Raw genomic sequence first — 19,184 nt, 5'->3', positions numbered from 1 at the left:
AGAAAAACTCGGAACCTGTTCCTGGCGCGAGAAAGCCGTGAGTTGAAGACTTGCTTTTCGCGAGAGTTGGAATGATAGGGGTACGGCTTCATTATGTGGGTCTGCATCGGGAAAGCATCATCGCTAACAATAACATATAGCAGGCAGCGGTTATTTCCAATTGTGGAATTTTTTGGCAATCCCCTCTCTTCACGTAAAACCATGGAAAGTTTACTTTGCAAAAAAAACTCCCGCATCATTATTGCGTCCATTACAACCAATGTCGATAAAAATGAACTTGCAATTTGCATCTACAAGTGCCAATAAAACGATGCTGTTTGTACCTTTATAGTTGTGGTAAAATGCTCCATCTTTTCGCAACGACCTGAAGGTTATATGTTTCCCATCTAATGCGCCTTAACAATTTGGAAATTGCCATCGTATAGCAAATTCGTTTGCTATGGACTCCCACTCCGAAGAGCTGTTTGGAAACTAAAAAGTAGAATTTCGTATAAGTTCATGAAAAGTACGAACTAAAAATGTTTACCTTCAAATATATGCCTTTCAGTCTATCCCAAATAGCGTCCCATATATCCGGAATTATGCCACTAATAGCAGCCTTTGATATTTTGGAATGAAAATTCAAGCTCTGAAAAGTTTCCCCTGTAAAAGTAAGTGCTTTTAGCCTCATTCCATTCTTGGCCACGCAAGTTTTAATGATACAAATTTTTTACATATTTCATTGCATATATAAGTTTGTATTGAAGTTTACCTGTAGCAAGAAACCGCAGTGTCAAAGACAGTTTTTCAGCTGAAGAAATAGCGGACCGCATTATGGTATCTTGCTTTCTTAAATCTTCCTTAATGAATGAAAGCAGGAAATTAAATTGGGTCTCAGTCATTCGCAAATAATTTTTATAGCTAGCTTTGTCCGATATCAACAGCTCTTTTGTTAAGAATGCGAATGATCCTTTTTCCGACTTCGGTTCCCTCCACACCTTTGTCCATTCACGATTTTTTTTCCTTATAGGCATCTTTGCCACTTTTTCACACATATCGATTAGTCCTGGAGTTTAAAAAAATACCTTTAATTTAGTATTCAATTTCCAATCTACAATCTCAGTACAAACCTTTACATATGTCCTCCCTTTCGCTATCATCCGAATCAATCTCGACGGCTTCCTCGATGCACTTAAAAATATCTTCCATTAATTCAATTTTATCTTGGTACTCCATATTCTGAAATGTTCATATATATATATACATGTATATGCATATATAAACATACATGTGAATATTTAAGTACAAAAAATTAAGAACCAAATTACAATTTCACAACTTACCGTATGTGTTCATATAAATCTCAACAAAACTGCAAACACTGAAAGAATTTGTAAATGAAAAGGAATGTCAAATTTGTTAGCAGCGAACTGAGACGAATAAGAACACAAAGCGTGTTGCCCGAGCACGAGAAACTCGGTGCCCTTCCCCCTTCCTCGTCGCTCCCTCTCCCAAAAGTAACGAGTTGCGGCAACAAAAGTTTCTCCGTCTGAACCTAGACTTTGCACCATTGATTTAGAGTAATGATATTATTCATGATTTATGTTAGTTACGCTAAGTATTTTATAAAAAGTATAACAAATAAGTAAATATGTAGGTATATAGATATCAAAAAGTTAATTATGCAATATATTAGTTATTATGTTGTTTACTTAATATTTTCGATATCTGCTTCGGAGTAAATGTATACAAAATTACTGCTTTCTCTTTGTTTTGCTAATATTTTTCCCTGCTTAACCTATACATAGTTCCACCCGCATTCCTTTGCTCTAGCTTTTGCCATCCATAATAAGTGTCGGTTTATCGAGGCCAGTTGGTGGTTGACGTAGATTCTTTCATTTTTTGTGTTGTTCTCTTTGCCCTTGTCATAAATGTCGTTTGCACCCACGATCCAGAAAATAAAGGTCGCGCCATTCGCGGACCGCTAACCCTCTCTTCGTCGATTTGACAGCATCCACCAATCGCTGACGTCATAATATACTTTTATCTACATCCACTGTTGCCAAATTGATGCTTTTCGCACCAAATTTAGTGGGTATTCAAAACGCGAACATTTTTGAGTTTTGTGCTTGGTGCGTTTCTGGTGCTTTTTTTTAGTTTGAAGGCTTCAAATTAGAAAATCTTAAAAAAATGGAAGCAAAATTTATAGCAATCGTAGGTGTGCTAAGCAATTTTACAAAAATTTAAACAAAATCATGGCACAGTGACAATCATAAGGGACAACGAAATATGTGCAGCACCTTCAATCATGCCAGGAGAAATCGACCGTTGTGCAAGAAACATTGATTTTTATTAATTTGAATCGGCATCCTTACAATAAAATTATGTATTTATATAAAGTCCATAAAATTCATCAATAAAAATTTGGTGCTTTTTCAAATTCAAAACTTGGCGAACTTTTGTTCGACGCTTCTTCTTTTTCTTGTCGGTTTCGTCTTGCTCTCTCATTCTGGTATATTTTGACGTCACGGCCAGTTGCTCTCAGCTTGATTGGCGCAATCTTGTATTCTATCATTCTTGGTTTGTACCTACAGTTTTGCCTCTAAGTTTTTGCATTAGCTCTAGTTTAGTGCAGATTGAAGAGAACTTAATGATTATGTCTCCGCTTTTTGCCTTCGTTCGGAAGCTATCAACAATGTCGCTTTCGCTTACGTTAAACTGCACTGTTTTGGCAATGCGTCGCACTATGTCTCTCAAATTCTCGTCTTCGCGCTTTTCAACGTTCCTTATCACTATATTCTTCTCTAGTGATTGTTGCTCCAACATACTAACTTTGCGTTCCATTGCAGCGATGCGGCGATCTTTCACTCTGCAGCTTTCGTTGAGGTCATTAACTTTTGTTGTTAGTTCAGTTACGATGTTGGTAAGTTTAGTCGTTGTAAGAGATATTTCCTTTTTAATCTCTTCTTGAGAACGCGTGAATTGCAAAGTCATGCTTCTGATGATTCTTTTAATTTCATCTGTGCTAGTTTTTAAATCGTTTACATTAGATTGCACATTACGGCCTTCAGACTTAAGAGACTTAATAGAGATCAATTCCCGGTGCTTATATGGTTGCGTGTTTTCATTTTCTTCTTCTACTAGTTCTCTTTGCGATTATTTCGTGGGATGCTGTTGGGTCGCTGACTCAGTTTGGATCGTTGTCTGTGTTGCTCTCGTTGGTGGACGACATTTATGGCATCTCCAATTGCGACGACGCTCGGCGTTCATAGTTGCGAAGGTGTTGTCGGATATTTTGGCCCAAGTTGAGAAGTGGTAGTTGCTATTGCAATTAGTGCATCTAGCACTACTACAACGCATAACCAAAAAACTTCAAAATAAAAGTTACGAGCAACGAAAAAAATTTTTCATTGAGAATAACTCTTACTAAGCAACGTGAAGAAACAAAAGTCGAAAATATAAGTTACGAGCAACGAAAAAAAAATTTCATTGATAATAGCTGTTATCATGCAACGTTAAAAGAAAAAAGTTGAAAGTAAAAATTGTGGGCAACGGAAAAAATTTTGTCTTAGGAATAACTCATACCAGGCAACGTAAAAACAAAAACGTCGAAAATAAAAATTATGAGCAAAGGAAAACAGTTTGTCTTGAAAATAACTGTCACTGAGCGACGTAAAAACAAAAAAGTCGAAAATAAAAGTTATGACCAACGAAAAAAATTTAGCTTTGGGAATAACTCTTATAAAGTAACATACAAATTTTTTACTGTCCTACGGCCAACGTTTTCCACCTCCAAAAGAAATCATAAGAGTTATTTATGGTCTCTGGTTGCAACTAGTGATGACGCCAACATTTTAGCAAACGTACAACAAATTATTAATTTTTACTTTGCTTTCAATATACTATATTCAAAACAGATTTCACAAACTATGAAATTTTTGGTGCGATTTTTTTATAAGCACTATCCCACTTCCACACGTGGTAAAAAAAGAATATTAACAATTTACAAAAAGCTAATAATTTAATTTGTAAGTTGACGAATTTTAAATAATTCAAGAACCTTTTGCTGGAAAAACGTAAAACAAAATTTTTTAATATGTACATACACCCCTGTACATACACATTTTCGCCAGTTTTGGAAATTTTGTTTGTTTGTTTAATGTTTGCTATTTTTGTATATAAGTCTAGCTCATTAAATAGCAAACACTGTATATGAAAATCCACATTTCCAACTTTATAGAAAAATTAAAAAAAAAATCAAAACATTTTGATAACATGAAATTTTTCAATCAAAATTTTTAGAAAAATGTTAAATATATATGCAATTTTATATCCCATTAAATTCTTGTATAACAAAGTGCAAATTGGAAGTGGCTTAAATTCGTCCTAATTTTTTTTGAAAATTTGTTTTTGTTTGGAAAAAAACGTGTGACAACGTCAGCAAAAAAGTTATAAAAAAAATCAGTACCAATTTAAGCCACTTCCAATTTGCACTTTGTTATACAAGAATTTAATGGGATATAAAATAATAATCTTTTTTCAAAAATTGCATGCATTGCTATGTCATGTCAACTCAAGCAAGGTGTTATGCCTGTCATTCCATCTCAAACATACTGTTTTAGCATGTCGTTGCTACTTAGCTAAGCTGTTGTGCTTCTGTAGCACATTTTTAATACTGTTTGATCCTGCCTTGGATGAAAATATATACAGGTTTTTATTTAGACAATTCTTTAATGTATTTTACTATAATAGGTGCTTAAAAAGTTCACAAAATCTCTTCCCGAATATAAAATGTAACACAGGCCGACAAAATTTTTACCCAAAAAGCAGACTATACTTTCCCGAAGGTTTTTGGTGCGCTGAATTCAAGTCTGATAGAAATCAGAATAGCCCAATCACGTCAGGTTTTCGAGATATTCTAACCTAAAAGTACAAAAATCACGGTTTTTGGGCACATTCGGGCTCATGTAACACGATGATAAAAACTTTTTCGGAAAGATCAGCTCGTTATCTAAAACTACTACTCCTCCCCTCCAAAATTCATTTTAAAGCTTTAAAAACTCATTATTTGTCACCGAGAAGTCGTCTGTTGAATTTAGCACCCTTAATCCGATGCATCTGTATGACGTGCATAGCCGCAGAAAACTAAACTCAGTAAATTCAACAGACGACTTCTCGGTGACAAATAAAGATTTTGCTTAATATATTATAATATATTTTAACTTAATATTTTATTAAAAATGCTAGCGTCCATTTTTGTTTACTTCTACATTTGGCATTCCTCCTCTTCTTCGCAAGTATAATCGATAAATCTAGGTTGGACACCAAAAAGTTATCGGTTTAATCTGAGATTATTTTTTTTTACAACGCTTTTATCAACTTGCAGTCTTGTATGTCCAGACCACAGACAACTTTTGATTTTTAAATTTTAGCTAAAGTCATTATAAACAATTAATGACATTGAAAATGAAAAGCGTGGGGCGCTTGTAATACACTTGAATTGGTATGAAAAGTAACATATGTATGTATGTGGGCATATGAATAACGACCGCTTAAAATCGATCTGAAATTTGTACTTTCGCTGTAGAATGTTATGTAGTTTGACTATTGTCAATGAAATCGAATGCTTTGTACTGCATGCGCTCCACGTTTTTCGTTTTCAATGTCATTAATTGTTTATAAGATTTCAAAATCAAAAGTTATCAAAACAAATTCTGTGGGACTGAGAAATATTATTTTATACTTTTTAGTCCATTTATAAAAGCGTTGTATATTAAAAGTTTTTTTTTTATTGTATTTATTATAATTATAACGAGCAAACCCGACGAACGTCGTCCCGCCCAATTTTTTTTTTTATTGAAACATTTGGTCCAACGTTTTCACCAACAATTCACGTTCACTTTTGGTTTGGTGGTCGTCAGAAGGCATATCCTCCATTGCTGTCTTAGATAACCTAACGAAAGCGTCATGTCCGTGAAGAAGTTCTTGCGACAACGATGATCCGGTTAGTTGTTGGCAATTTTAAAATGGGGAGTATAATTGGTCCATAGAAATCCAATACACTTAGACTTATTTCAGACTAAATCCCTGCAGTGAAACCCCTAACTAGTCAGGAACAATACTAGTTTACAACTAGAATTTCCTGACTGAAACTGAACTAGTTCGAAAATGACCAGACTTGTACCAAGTACAAAACGATTTATTCATGCCCTGTTTTATTTGACTTCGACAGTTTAATACAATAGAGTACACAAAATATTATAACTTTTATTTGGGTATATTGTTAACCGTTAAAGCGAGTACGTACTCGCAATTATACCATACCTGTTAAATAATGATTAATATTCATAATGATTATTAATTAAAGCATGTTTTTTGTTATAACCGTTTAACGTTTAAGTACCGATATTAGCACCTTTTAATGATTAATAATGAGTTACTGAAACGAAAAATTTGAATTATTTCATTAAATTTAATTACATCATTATTTTGTTATTTTTGACCGTTTTCAATTATTTTTGACTTTTTAATTACACGATTAATATAATTATTTCATTAACTTCAATTATCAACCAACAAGCCAAAGTATAGACAAAAATTAAGAACATTAATCACTGCTTGAATTATTGATTTATTTTATTCTTATCCAAATCTCAAATTTTAAACATTATTTATTACTTTTAAAAAATTTTAAAAAGAAACGACTGAAATAGTTAATGAATTTAATTTATTTGAATGAAAACTTATATTTTTATTTTAGTTCACTCAAAAATTAACTAAAGTATTCGTTTTATTTTCAACTAAAAATATAGTATTTATTGTACCTGAAAGCTTTTACTTTTAATATCATTTAATGGAAAATGCATTTAAATTTATGTTCGAAAGTTTGAAATATTTATGTATTTATTTTTCCTTTTTATTTATACTAAAAAATTTTAACACTAATTATTGGCAAATAAACCAATAAAATACTTACAAAGTTATATTGAATCCAGTGGCGGACACAGGTAGTGGAAATTGGGGAAATTTCTTCCCCCAAGACTGTGTAACAAGTATTTTCAAAATATTCAACTGAATATCGTGAAATATCATTACAAGAATATATAACAGGTTTGTCCCACAAGCTACTTGTAGAAAAACTCGAGCAAAGTTCAAACTGTGAGCGTATATCAAAGAAACTCGAAAATTGTTTGAAAATTTAATTCATGGAAAAAGTGTCAAATTTAACTTGAGTTTGAAATTATAGCTGTGTGCTAAGCTCGAAGTATTGTGTTATTTAGGTTAATCAGTTTTTCGATTTCACTGAATTTTCAAAATTTTGAAATTATGTACTTCATTTTCAATTTTCAGTTTTTTTGTTATATTTTCGAATTTGTATTATTTTACACAGTTGAAAGTCACAGCAAGTTTGAATATTTTCACAGGTTCAGAAAACAACGAAAATTCCAAAATTTTGAATTTTATAATATTATTAAATTTCTTGAGATTTCTTATTTTTAGGATAATTTCCAAAATTTCAAAAACTATCGAAATCCGGGAGATTCTAGAAATTTTGGTAAAATGAGACTATTTTGAAATGTACAAAATTATTGAGATTTTAGAAATTTTTATATTTTCCAAAATTTTGAGAATGTTATTTATCCTAAAATCCATCCTAAAATGTAAAAATGTGAAACATCACAAATTGTCGAAAAATTCTTATGTTCATGTACTCGTGTGTGAAAAATAGAAAATTCTTAGAATTCTAAAAGATATTAACATTTTTGAAAAAATTCCAAAATTGTTCCACTTTTCTGAACTTTTCCAAAATTTTGTATTGATGTAAGAAAGTTTGAGAATTTTAAAATTTTTGAAAATTTTGAAAACATCAACGTCCAAAATTTTTTTGTATCTTCAAGAATTGAGAAATTTTTTTAAATTTTCAAAAACGACGAAATATGAAAATGTTTTCAACATTCGAAAACTTTTAATTTCGTTTGATCAATTTTGTATATTCGACACTTTTACTTAGAAAAATTTGTTAGAATTCCTACAATTCTAAAATTTCTCAAATTCACAAAGTTTTGAAAGTTTAGAAAATTTTGGAATTCCACTCAAGTTATTAAAAAGGGGAAACTTCAAGAAATTAAAAACTATCAAAACTCTAAAAATTTTAAATTGGCGTGATTTTTAAATTTATATACACGATATATGTTGAAAAATTTCCCCCCCAAGAAATGCTGCCGGGTCCGCCCCTGATTGAATCAAATAGAAAAATTAACAGAAAATAATTAAGAATCGGGGACGATTCATCTTAGAGAGGGGGAGTTATTGGCAGACCACACATAGCGGCACAGTAGTAAATATAAACAATATTTCTTATTAATTCGTATCTTGCGGATTCATAATGCAATTTTGCAAATCAGCAATTATGCAGCTGCATAATTGATGACTCATTTGATTTCTTTGTCAAAAATTTAAATTTGATATATTTTTTCCGCTCTGAATAGAAAATTCCATTCAAGAGTGTCAAATAACTTTGTCCAAGACATTGGCATTTCATCATAGCATGATGCCATGCCAACGCCTTATGGTGAAATTAATTGTTAAGTAAATATTGTAAATGCTATAAATAAGCTAAGATTGAAAATAAAGAGCAGTCTTTTTCCAAGTTTGGAACTAACTCAATTCGTGTTTTAATTAATCCGCGAGGCCGCGGATCAAAACATATTTTTTTACTGTTTCCCAAACGGGGAAACATAATTTGCATGCGCGTTAAAGATGTTTGTGTTATCACTTTGTATAGCCGTCATACGCCGCTTTCTTCCTTTTTTCCCTTTTCTATAGTATATATTCCTTCTTACTCATGTAACATTTCCAGTTTTAAAAATTTAACTCTCCATTTTTTCGATACCGCCGCCTAAGAAGTTTCACTTCAAAAAGTTAAATTTACCAAGTGTAACACGATATCAATAGATATAACAGAGCAGTGTGACCACTTTGTGAGTAATTCCTCAAAACGTGAGGAATTTCGGGTGCCCTTGAGTATTTTTTGAGGATTTTTATTTTGAGGAATTTTCTCTCGATATATTTGCAGATAACAAATGCAACCATGTTTACACAACAGAGTTGTTAAATCGCGAAGTTTTATAAAGAGCGAAATAAACCACACAAGCGGCTTGTCAAACATTCTTCAAACCTACTTTTACCATTTCGCCATACACCATGCAAACACGACCCATTAAAGAAAAGAATTTTAGTTTTCTTCCGGTTCACAATGTAAAAGAGTTTGGTTTTCTTCGATTTTTTTCTCTTGTGTCCCCATTCGGTCAACATTCGATTGCGAATGAGGCGATTTTATCATACACAACGTAAGATGTTTGATCAAACGTCAACATGGCGGCCACAAAATCAAAAAATTTTGATTTTTGTTCACGGTTTTCCAGAAACGGCTTGTCAAACCTTCAAACACTCCCATACACAACATTTATAAATAACTTTAAGCAAAGGGATATTTCGTTTGGTTTGTCAAGCTGCTTGTGTGGTATCTTTCGCTCTTAAAGGTGTTATTACACGATATGTATTTGCATCTGTAAATGTGACTTTTTCAATACATATGTAATTGCGTATGTCTGTCAAATTCAGTCTTTATTTAACTATTTAAAAATACGTTCTTTGAAAACGAAATAAACTAAACTGAGATGATTCTATCTGTGTGTCGGATGAAAATAGAAACATTCCTATTTCATATGTACCCTGCAGTGAAACCCCAAACTAGTCAGAAAAAATACTAGTTTACAACCAGAATTTCCTGACTGAAACCGTACTAGTTCAAAAGTGATCAGACTTGTAGCAAGTACAAAAAGATTTATTCATGCCCAGTTTTATTTGACTTCGACAGTTTAATACAATAGAGTACACAAAATATTATAACTTTTATTTGAGTATATGGTAAACCGTTAAAGCGAGTACGTACTCGCAATTTCACCATACCTGTTAAATAATGATTAATATTCATAATGATTATTAATTAAACCATGTTTTTTTGGATAACCGTTTAATGATTAAATACCGACATTGACACCTTCTTAATGATTAATAACTAATTACTTAAACAAAATATTTTAATTAATTCGTTAACTTTAATTTAACACGGGGCTGCCACCTTACCTAACCTAACTTTAATTACATCATTATTTAGTTATCTTTTATCATTTTCAATTATTTTTGACTTTTTTTTAATTACACGATTAATATAATTATTTGATTAATTTCAATTATCAATCAACAAGCCAAAGTGTAGTCACATATTAAGAATATTTAATAACTGCTTGAATTATTTATTTATTTTATCTCAAATTTGAAACACTAATTATTACTTTTAAAAAATTGTTTATTCATTTAGTTCACTCAAATATTAACTGAGGTATCTTTTTGTTTTTAACTAAAATATTTTCCATATTCAAGCTTTTACTTTTAATATCATTTAATCGAAAATGCATTTAAATTTATGTTCGAAAGTTTGAAATATTTATGTATTTATTTTTCCTTTTAATTAATACTCAAAAAATTTAACACTACATAAAAATCTGTAATGTATTAAAGTGTACTTAATCAAAAGTTTTTTATTGTATATTCATGAATTTATTTTATTTTTTGACTTCCAAAGTAGTCGTTTTGGCCTATAATTATACTAGTATTTTTCTGTCTATTTTGAACTAGTATGAGACTGGTATATTTCTGACCGAAATCTGACAATTGTCATCTCGTAGGACATCCCCGTTTTAAAAATACCAGTTGATTGCATGGAAAAAAGATAGTTGGCTGACTAGTTGGGCATGCGGTTCATACTAGTTGTGAGGTAGTTTACAACTAGTACATTTGCCTACAGGGATACCTTAAATATTTTACAATTGTATTTGTAGGCATTCGTCAATAATTGTTATTATTCTGTTTAGTGGTTGATTCAACAGTGGTATTTTGACTTTGATCCCTGGTGTCTCCGAATTACTTCACTTAACGATTTTTAGTAATAACTCGACTCAAGCGCCACCTTGCAGCTTTTTTTGCAATAGCATTGCCCCTACCCGCTCTCGGCCGCTGCAGTGTAGTGGTAAGTAGTGGTTCAAGCTCTGGTCAAAGCAACATCGCAAAAAAATATAGAAAAAAAGTTGTTTCTTAACAGCGGTCGTCCCTCGGCAAGCAATGGCAAACCTCCGAGTTTAGGAGGAGTCCACTCAGAAACACACTTACCGAAGAATTATATATATACATATGTATTTACAAATAGGTAAAAGTTTCAATAGTTTTGGAAAGCACTACGCCCCCTTTTCCAATAGCCCCCACTTTTCTCCATGAGTATGAGATTGATTTCAAATATATACATACCAACTTTTAGTTCTCTACCACAAATACTTCCAGATATATGCGGTATGAAAAATTCGATTTCTATGGGAGATGTCACGCTTCGAAATCATTATCAGCCTATAACCATCCTTGGAAAGTCTGCAGTAGGTGTCTCTCCTTTTCTTCTTCTTTATTGGCGCTGTAACCGCCTAGGCGATTTTGGCCGAGTTCAAAACAGCACGCCAGTCATTTATCTCCTATGCCAACTGACGCCAATTGGAAATGACAAGTGAAGCAAGGACCTTCTCCACCTGATCTTTCCAACGCAGAGGAGCCCTTCCTCTTCTTCTGTTACCAGAATCGTGGCCCGCGTTGAATACTTTGAGAGCAGGAGCGTTTCTGTCCATTCGGACGACATGGCCAAGCCAGCGGAGCCGCTGAATTTGAATTCGCTGCACTATGTGTATATCGTTGTAAAGCTCATACAGCTCATCGTTAAATCGTCTGCGGTATTCGCCATCGCCAACGCGTAATGATCCGTAAATCTTTCGCTGAATCTTCCTCTCAAAAATTCCAAGAGCCGCTTCATTAAATGTTTTCATTGCCTATGCCTCCGCGCCATACACCAGCACAGCAATGATGAGTACTTATAGAGTGTGTGTGTAGTAGGTGTCCAAAATATGCAAAAAAAAAACGGTACAGCCAGCTATTATAAAAAGAAGGGACTTCCTCTTAATAATGATTATAGATAAATAGACAATACCCGCACGCTTATCGGGCCATGAAACACCTTTCTAACCGTAAAAAAACATTAAATTCTATTCTATGGATGTATATCTATAATACGTGTACTTAATTTCAAGCAAATCGGACCATAAATAAGATATTTTATATTAGATCGGTCCCTGGTCTAACTACCAGAAAAAAGTATCCTACATATCGCACACGATCTTCAAAAGGTAACAGAACTCAAAATACAAAAAATTGTGTACAACAAAACCAACCGGCTAAATTGGCAAAAAAAAAAACCGGCTAAAAACGGCTAAACTGTTTCAACTAAATTTTACATGTTTTATTTAAATAAATCATAAGTAGAAAGACTATTTCGTCGCAAGAAGTTGCAAATTCAAGCTGGAAAAAATTTTGCCAGCAAGAATTTGCAATTAGGAAAAAACATGATTTTTGCACATGCTGGGATTTTTTGTCGACGATAATTTGAATAAACAAGTTCGTTAAATTTAAAAATTTACAAACTTGAGCGATTTTAAAATGAAAAATATAAGTAAATACTTGTTGATATAATTAATTAGTTGATTCCAATGATTTGAAAGGTACTTGGCTGAAAAAAAACGGTATTCGTAATCGGAATGCAATCGAATTCAGAGTCGATTTAGGAAACCCGACAGTTACTACGACAAAGAAATTGAAACGTTTGTTAAAGAAAGACGGACTAACAAGACATATACATGTAGATCCTGTTCTTTTCCCCTCTGAAAGAATTTAAATATTCTATACATTCTTATGTTTGAAATGCAACCCTGGGCACTAGCTCGCAGGGAAGCTTGCGAATTCCTGCAAATTTGCGTTCGTGTAGAAATTTGCAAGTTTTTCTACTTGAGAGAGAATTTGGGAGCATTTTTTCTTACTATCTGATACTTTGAGTGATAATTATAATATAACTTCACACTTAAATTGAAGACATTCATAACGGCCTTTTTTGGAAAAAATATATTCGTTTAAAATAAAAATAAGGAAATCCGCCCAATCTTATATAACCCTGCCTGACATGAAAATTCTCTCCGCGATAAGGCTAGTAGCCATTTCTAACAGGTTTTGAATCGCTTAGTCAGAAATGGAAACATATATATTTGAATTTTGAGAAAACAAGGCAAATAGCAAAGTCGGCTAAAAACTGCTAATGTTTTTTTTACAAAACGGCTAACAAATCGGCCGCCGGCTAAATCGAAATTTCTTCGGCTGTTTGCTATCGAAACCGGCTAAATCTAGAATTATTCGTTTTTTAGTTATAGCAGTTTTAAAAACGATTTCATGATTTTTTATCACATTTTGGCATATTGACACGCCCTTTTTATAGGTTCCTTCAAATAAATTATCCTTCCCAGATAGTTAAGCTTTAAACTCCAAAAAACCATTTTCAAATCGGAGCAGTTTGTGCGAACTTATTACGTTACATACATACATATTTTCGGACTTTATTTTATAAGATGTATAGATAGATAGATTTTGTATAGTTAATCTCTTTTTCTAATTACAGATTATGATGTTGAGCTCGAAAATTAGGACAATATATATATATGCAAACCTATTATTAGGCGATTCAGTTACATACATACACATTAGGAATGTTAATCCCGGGATCCCAGTATCCCGGCCTTTTCAAGGTCCCAAAAATCCCGGGATTCTTGGTAAATAATCCCGGGATTTTCGGGATTTGTAATTTGCACTGATGGCAATAATAGAAAACCCTTTTCTTGACCAGTATTGGCTATATTTCATTTTTTATTTAATAATTAATATTTTTTATAAATTTCTAGCTCATTGTACATACATATAACACCGCGCGATAGTAAATTTTAAACACAATATATTCCCGAAACCAAGGGCCAAATATAGTAAAATTGCGTTTTAAGTTTTTCACTCTGATGTCAGCAATTCAAAAATGATTTAAAAAATTCAGAGAAATGTGCTTAGAGAAGAAGTATGGGTATCAAATTAAAGAGGAAATCCTTTGGAATTTAAACAGATTCAAGTTTTTGGTGCGGAGGGACTGGTAAGTATTGAAAATGTCCTATTAAAATTTTGTCTTGAAATTTCGCAATATTTGTTTATGAAAAACTTATATGTTAAGGACTCGATAACATCCTCGAATTTCGTCCTTTTAACTTTATCAGCTTAAAAAATTACCTATTCGTCTTTGTGAATCCAAAAAATTTTAATTTTTTTAATTCTTAAGAAATTTCCTCTTGCGTTTGGACCCATATTTTTATTCCACATTGCATTGAATTTTTTAAATAATTTTTGGAATCAATCATATCTTTGAAGTAACAAAGTCCTTTAAAATAAATCCTGACATCAGAGAGAAAAAATAAAAACGCCACTTTAAATAAAAAAGTAGGTTTCAAACCCATTTATTTATTATTTATTTTATGGTAGAAAATCTTCTCGAACAATAAAGAAGTAATTTTTTCGATCCCGGGATTGTGATGACGACATCCCGAAATTCCCCGGTTCGGAAAAAGCTGAAAAATTACATTCCTAATACACATGTAGGTTAGGTTAGAAATTAAACATTAATTTCACTTAACTTTATCCATTTTGCTGATTTTAATTTTTTTATTCATTTCCATTTTTAATTCTTTTAATATTTACATGACGTTATCGGCGTGATAGATAAAATATGTGACTCAAGGTTGTTAAAATAACTTGAAAGCACCGCATCAATTACTGCTTTTGAGCTTGTAGTTTGAGCATTTCTATTTGTATATCTATACCGTTTTTTTCTGTTCGCAAAGCTCGAGATCGGCTATACCGATTTTTTTGAAATTTTGGTTATAGGTTCTGGATGGGCTTCTCATTGTCCTAGGCAAAAAAATACGTTTAAATACTTCCTAAAAATGGAACTGCAGGACTTTAAAAATCCTATAGAATTTAACCTACATGCCCACATCACAGCGCTGCTCACCAGCAAATCAGAAATAAGAGCGCCCTCTGCTGTTAACTTGTATGGAATACAGAGCAAAGCAATGGCTATGTAACATATACATACGTCGTAATGTTAACGTTAAGGTTTATTCTTATGTTAAAAATAAAACAATTTATTTAACATGTACAATCAAAGGAATAAAATAAAGTAGTGTAACAAAAGATTTTTTAGAAGGAAAGTTTTGTCAAAACTGCACTAAAATGAATAAAATAAAATAAGTTAAGGTTTTGTTAAGTTACTAAAAGCCATTTAGTGAAAGGAGTTACTCAAACTCTAATGAAAATTACTAACATTTTGTACTAATTTACTTCGTTTTTAAAAAAGTTTGTCGCACGAAAGCAAGCCCGCATTTAAATATCTGCATACATACATACATATACATACATACCTAACCAATTATGCATGTACGTTCAATTCGCCGACAAGCTTTTTTAAAAACGAAGTAAATTAGTACAAATTGTTAGTAATTTTCATTAGAGTTTGAGTAACTCCTTTCAGTAAATGGCTCTTAGTAACTTTAAGGAGACCTTAACTTATTTTATTTTATTCATGTTAGTGTACTTTTGAAAAAATTTTTGTTACACTACTTTATTTTATTCCTTTGATTGTACATGTTAAATAAAAGCTCGTTTTTAAAAAATATTTTATTTTTACACTATTTTATTTTGAACTTTTTAGTTTTATTTTATATAACCAGGACATAATATATTTATTAAGGGCTGACTCTCCATTTATGAGCGTAGTACATTTAATAACGGGTGATTTTTTAAGAGCTTGATAACTTTTTTTTTAAAAAAAACGCATAAAATTTGCAAAATCTCATCGGTTCTTTATTTGAAACGTTAGATTGGTCCATGACATTTACTTTTTGAAGATAATTTCATTTAAATGTTGACCGCGGCTGCGTCTTAGGTGGTCCATTCGGAAAGTCCAATTTTGGGCAACTTTTTCGAGCATTTCGGCCGGAATAGCCCGAATTTCTTCGGAAATGTTGTCTTCCAAAGCTGGAATAGTTGCTGGCTTATTTCTGTAGACTTTAGACTTGACGTAGCCCCACAAAAAATAGTCTAAAGGCGTCAAATCGCATGATCTTGGTGGCCAACTTACCGGTCCATTTCTTGAGATGAATTGTTCTCCGAAGTTTTCCCTCAAAATGGCCATAGAATCGCGAGCTGTGTGGCATGTAGCGCCATCTTGTTGAAACCACATGTCAACCAAGTTCAGTTCTTCCATTTTTGGCAACAAAAAGTTTGTTAGCATCGAACGATAGCGATCGCCATTCACCGTAACGTTGCGTCCAACAGCATCTTTGAAAAAATACGGTCCAATGATTCCACCAGCGTACAAACCACACCAAACAGTGCATTTTTCGGGATGCATGGGCAGTTCTTGAACGGCTTCTGGTTGCTCTTCACTCCAAATGCGGCAATTTTGCTTATTTACGAAGCCATTCAACCAGAAATGAGCCTCATCGCTGAACAAAATTTGTCGATAAAAAAGCGGATTTTCTGCCAACTTTTCTAGGGCCCATTCACTGAAAATTCGACGTTGTGGCAGATCGTTCGGCTTCAGTTCTTGCACGAGCTGTATTTTATACGGTTTTACACCAAGATCTTTGCGTAAAATCTTCCATGTGGTCGAATAACACAAACCCAATTGCTGCGAACGGCGACGAATCGACATTTCACGGTCTTCAGCAACACTCTCAGAAACAGACGCAATATTCTCTTCTGTACGCACTGTACGCATTCGTGTGGTTGGTTTAATGTCCAATAAAGTAAACTGAGTGCGAAACTTGGTCACAATCGCATTAATTGTTTGCTCACTTGGTCGATTATGTAGACCATAAATCGGACGTAAAGCGCGAAACACATTTCGAACCGAACACTGATTTTGGTAATAAAATTCAATGATTTGCAAGCGTTACTCGTTAGTAAGTCTATTCATGATGAAATTTCAAAGCATACTGAGCATCTTTCTCTTTGACACCATGTCTGAAATCCCACGTGATCTGTCAAATACTAATGCATGAAAATCCTAACCTCAAAAAAATCACCCGTTATAAGCGGCGAAATCTTTTGACCATCTGTTTAGGCTGAGCAAAACACGTTGAGTTCAGGTAGCGAAAAAATGGTACAATGGATAAAATGGCGGAAAGTTGGCAACTGTTGAACTGAGCAGAGCTACTCAACTGTGCGTTTCTAGGACAAACAGTCTACGGTTAGACAATATGAACACGCCCAATGTGTCTTGAATTAGGAGCATAATCAGAAAAAATCGGTGTGTTATTTAATTTAAGCATTCAGATCAAGCACAAACCACACCCGTTAGGTTCTCTACAGAAATTCGTATAGAAATATCCCAAGGTTAACAGCTGCTTTATTCAAACTAGTTTCCTGTATTTTATCTTACCAAAGAATTCACAATAGAATCTATCATAAGAGCGTGTCAGACGTGGCAATATATTTCGATGCAATAAATTTCGGAAAGGCTGTCAAATTGAGAAATCAGTTGCATGAGTAGTCACACCTTGCGTGGAAAGTGTCTTTCGAAAGAGGTTTTTATTTCCGAAAGGCGAATTGCAGGAATGATTTCTGAAATCGCTTTTTGGCTGTTCACACAGCGAATGAGTTTCTGGCAATCTTTCTCGATACTAAAATGCAACCATGGGCGATGGGGTTGTCGTTTGTTTGCTATTTCTCTTGTAAAAGCCAAAAAATATAGGTTATAATTAACATATTTGCCGTGTGAACAATAATTTAACGATTAAGTATATTAAGCAAAATAATATATTTCAAGCATTTTTGATATTTAATTCAACAATATTTTATATCATTTTACACAAATTCACGATCAGTGCCACACGGCAACACTCGATTAGTTTGACAGCACTTGCAGAAGAAATAAAAATTGCTAGTGCAGCACGAGCAAGTTGAAATATATTTCCGAAATCGATTTTCGCTCTTGCAGTTGCAGTCACACCTTGCAACTTTTATTTCTAAACTAATTTCCGAAAAGTGACAGAAAGATCTTCCTGGCTGTTCACACATCGAAATAAAATTTATCTTTCTCAATTTGACAGCGAATTGCGTGCGAAAGACTGAAATATTGCCACGTCTGACAGGCTCTATACCACTGCCTAAAACTATCCTACATAGTTGCGCCGGCAAATTACGCTCTGCTATCTTTAGCTGTAAAGAAGCTGTTAAGCAGGGATCGCACGACTTATACATTTGTACATTTTGGCTGACACAGAGTGGTGTTGTCTAGAAATAATGAGTTTCGCTCAATAACAACTTTCAAACAACACCACTCTGCAACTGTTAAAATGTACAAATCTTGTGAGCCCTGCTTTAGATGAAGATAAACATAAGGACCTCCGAAAATATTAAAGTTTAAATCTAAGTGCATAGTATACATTTAGGTTGTATGTTTGTTGTGTATGTATGTGTATGTGGAGATTCTTGCAAATTATTTTGAAATTTATACACACCCATGTATACACATCAGCAAGCTCATGCCACCAACAGCGATGTCGTATGCATAGAATTTCTTCTGGGTATGTACCCTGCAGCAAAATTTAGAGACAGTCTGGCAAAGCGCTAGTTCCGCCCTACAAATTTCACAACTGTCTTTGAACAACTGAAAAAGGGATGCAGAGCTGGACGGTTGAAACTCATATGTTGCTAGTTGCGCTGTCATCAATGTTAATCACCCTGGGCTTGTGAAAGCTGACAAAAGGTGCACAAATATATCTACTACAGTATATTTTGCTTTGCTGCCTCTATGCTTAAGTGCACATTTAAGATACCTACCCCAAAATGCGCATCAGAGGCATTATTTTTAACATTTATAAGGAAACTGCTCCGATAGATGCATTTAGCATACCTGCACATTGGCGATACCTGCCTTAAAAATTGTGCGACTAGTATCACTTATCAAAGAAAGTATTACGTTTACGGGCCCTTAACTTAGATGAAAATGCTTCAGTGTAAGATAGACTTTACATTTAAAGAACTTTTATATTTAAAGCAACAAAATAAAATCTTTATAAGAACTGTTTTCATTATATAAATAAAAATAAAATATATAATGTAAGAAAAAAATATTTTTTTAAAAACAAGCTTTTATTTAAAATGTACAATCAAAGGAATAA

The 19,184-nt window shown here is 33.1% G+C and overlaps 1 protein-coding gene across 1 annotated transcript; it reads right to left on the bottom strand.

Moving 5' to 3' along the window:
* Positions 1-692: 692 nt before the first annotated feature.
* LOC118736218 lies at positions 693-1,235 on the bottom strand. Its single transcript, XM_036466306.1, has 2 exons — positions 1,110-1,235; positions 693-1,045 (listed from the first exon to the last, which is right to left on the bottom strand). Exons 1-2 carry the CDS (start codon positions 1,213-1,215, stop codon positions 693-695), a joined length of 459 nt encoding a protein of 152 aa, XP_036322199.1. The 5' UTR covers positions 1,216-1,235.
* Between the last annotated feature and the right edge of the window lie 17,949 nt (positions 1,236-19,184).

Source organism: Rhagoletis pomonella, unplaced genomic scaffold (genome assembly GCF_013731165.1).
Source record: "Rhagoletis pomonella isolate Grant_MI unplaced genomic scaffold, Rhpom_1.0 Rhpom_scaffold_00003, whole genome shotgun sequence".
NCBI lineage: Eukaryota > Metazoa > Arthropoda > Insecta > Diptera > Tephritidae > Rhagoletis > Rhagoletis pomonella.
This window is presented reverse-complemented; position numbering and strand designations above follow the sequence as displayed.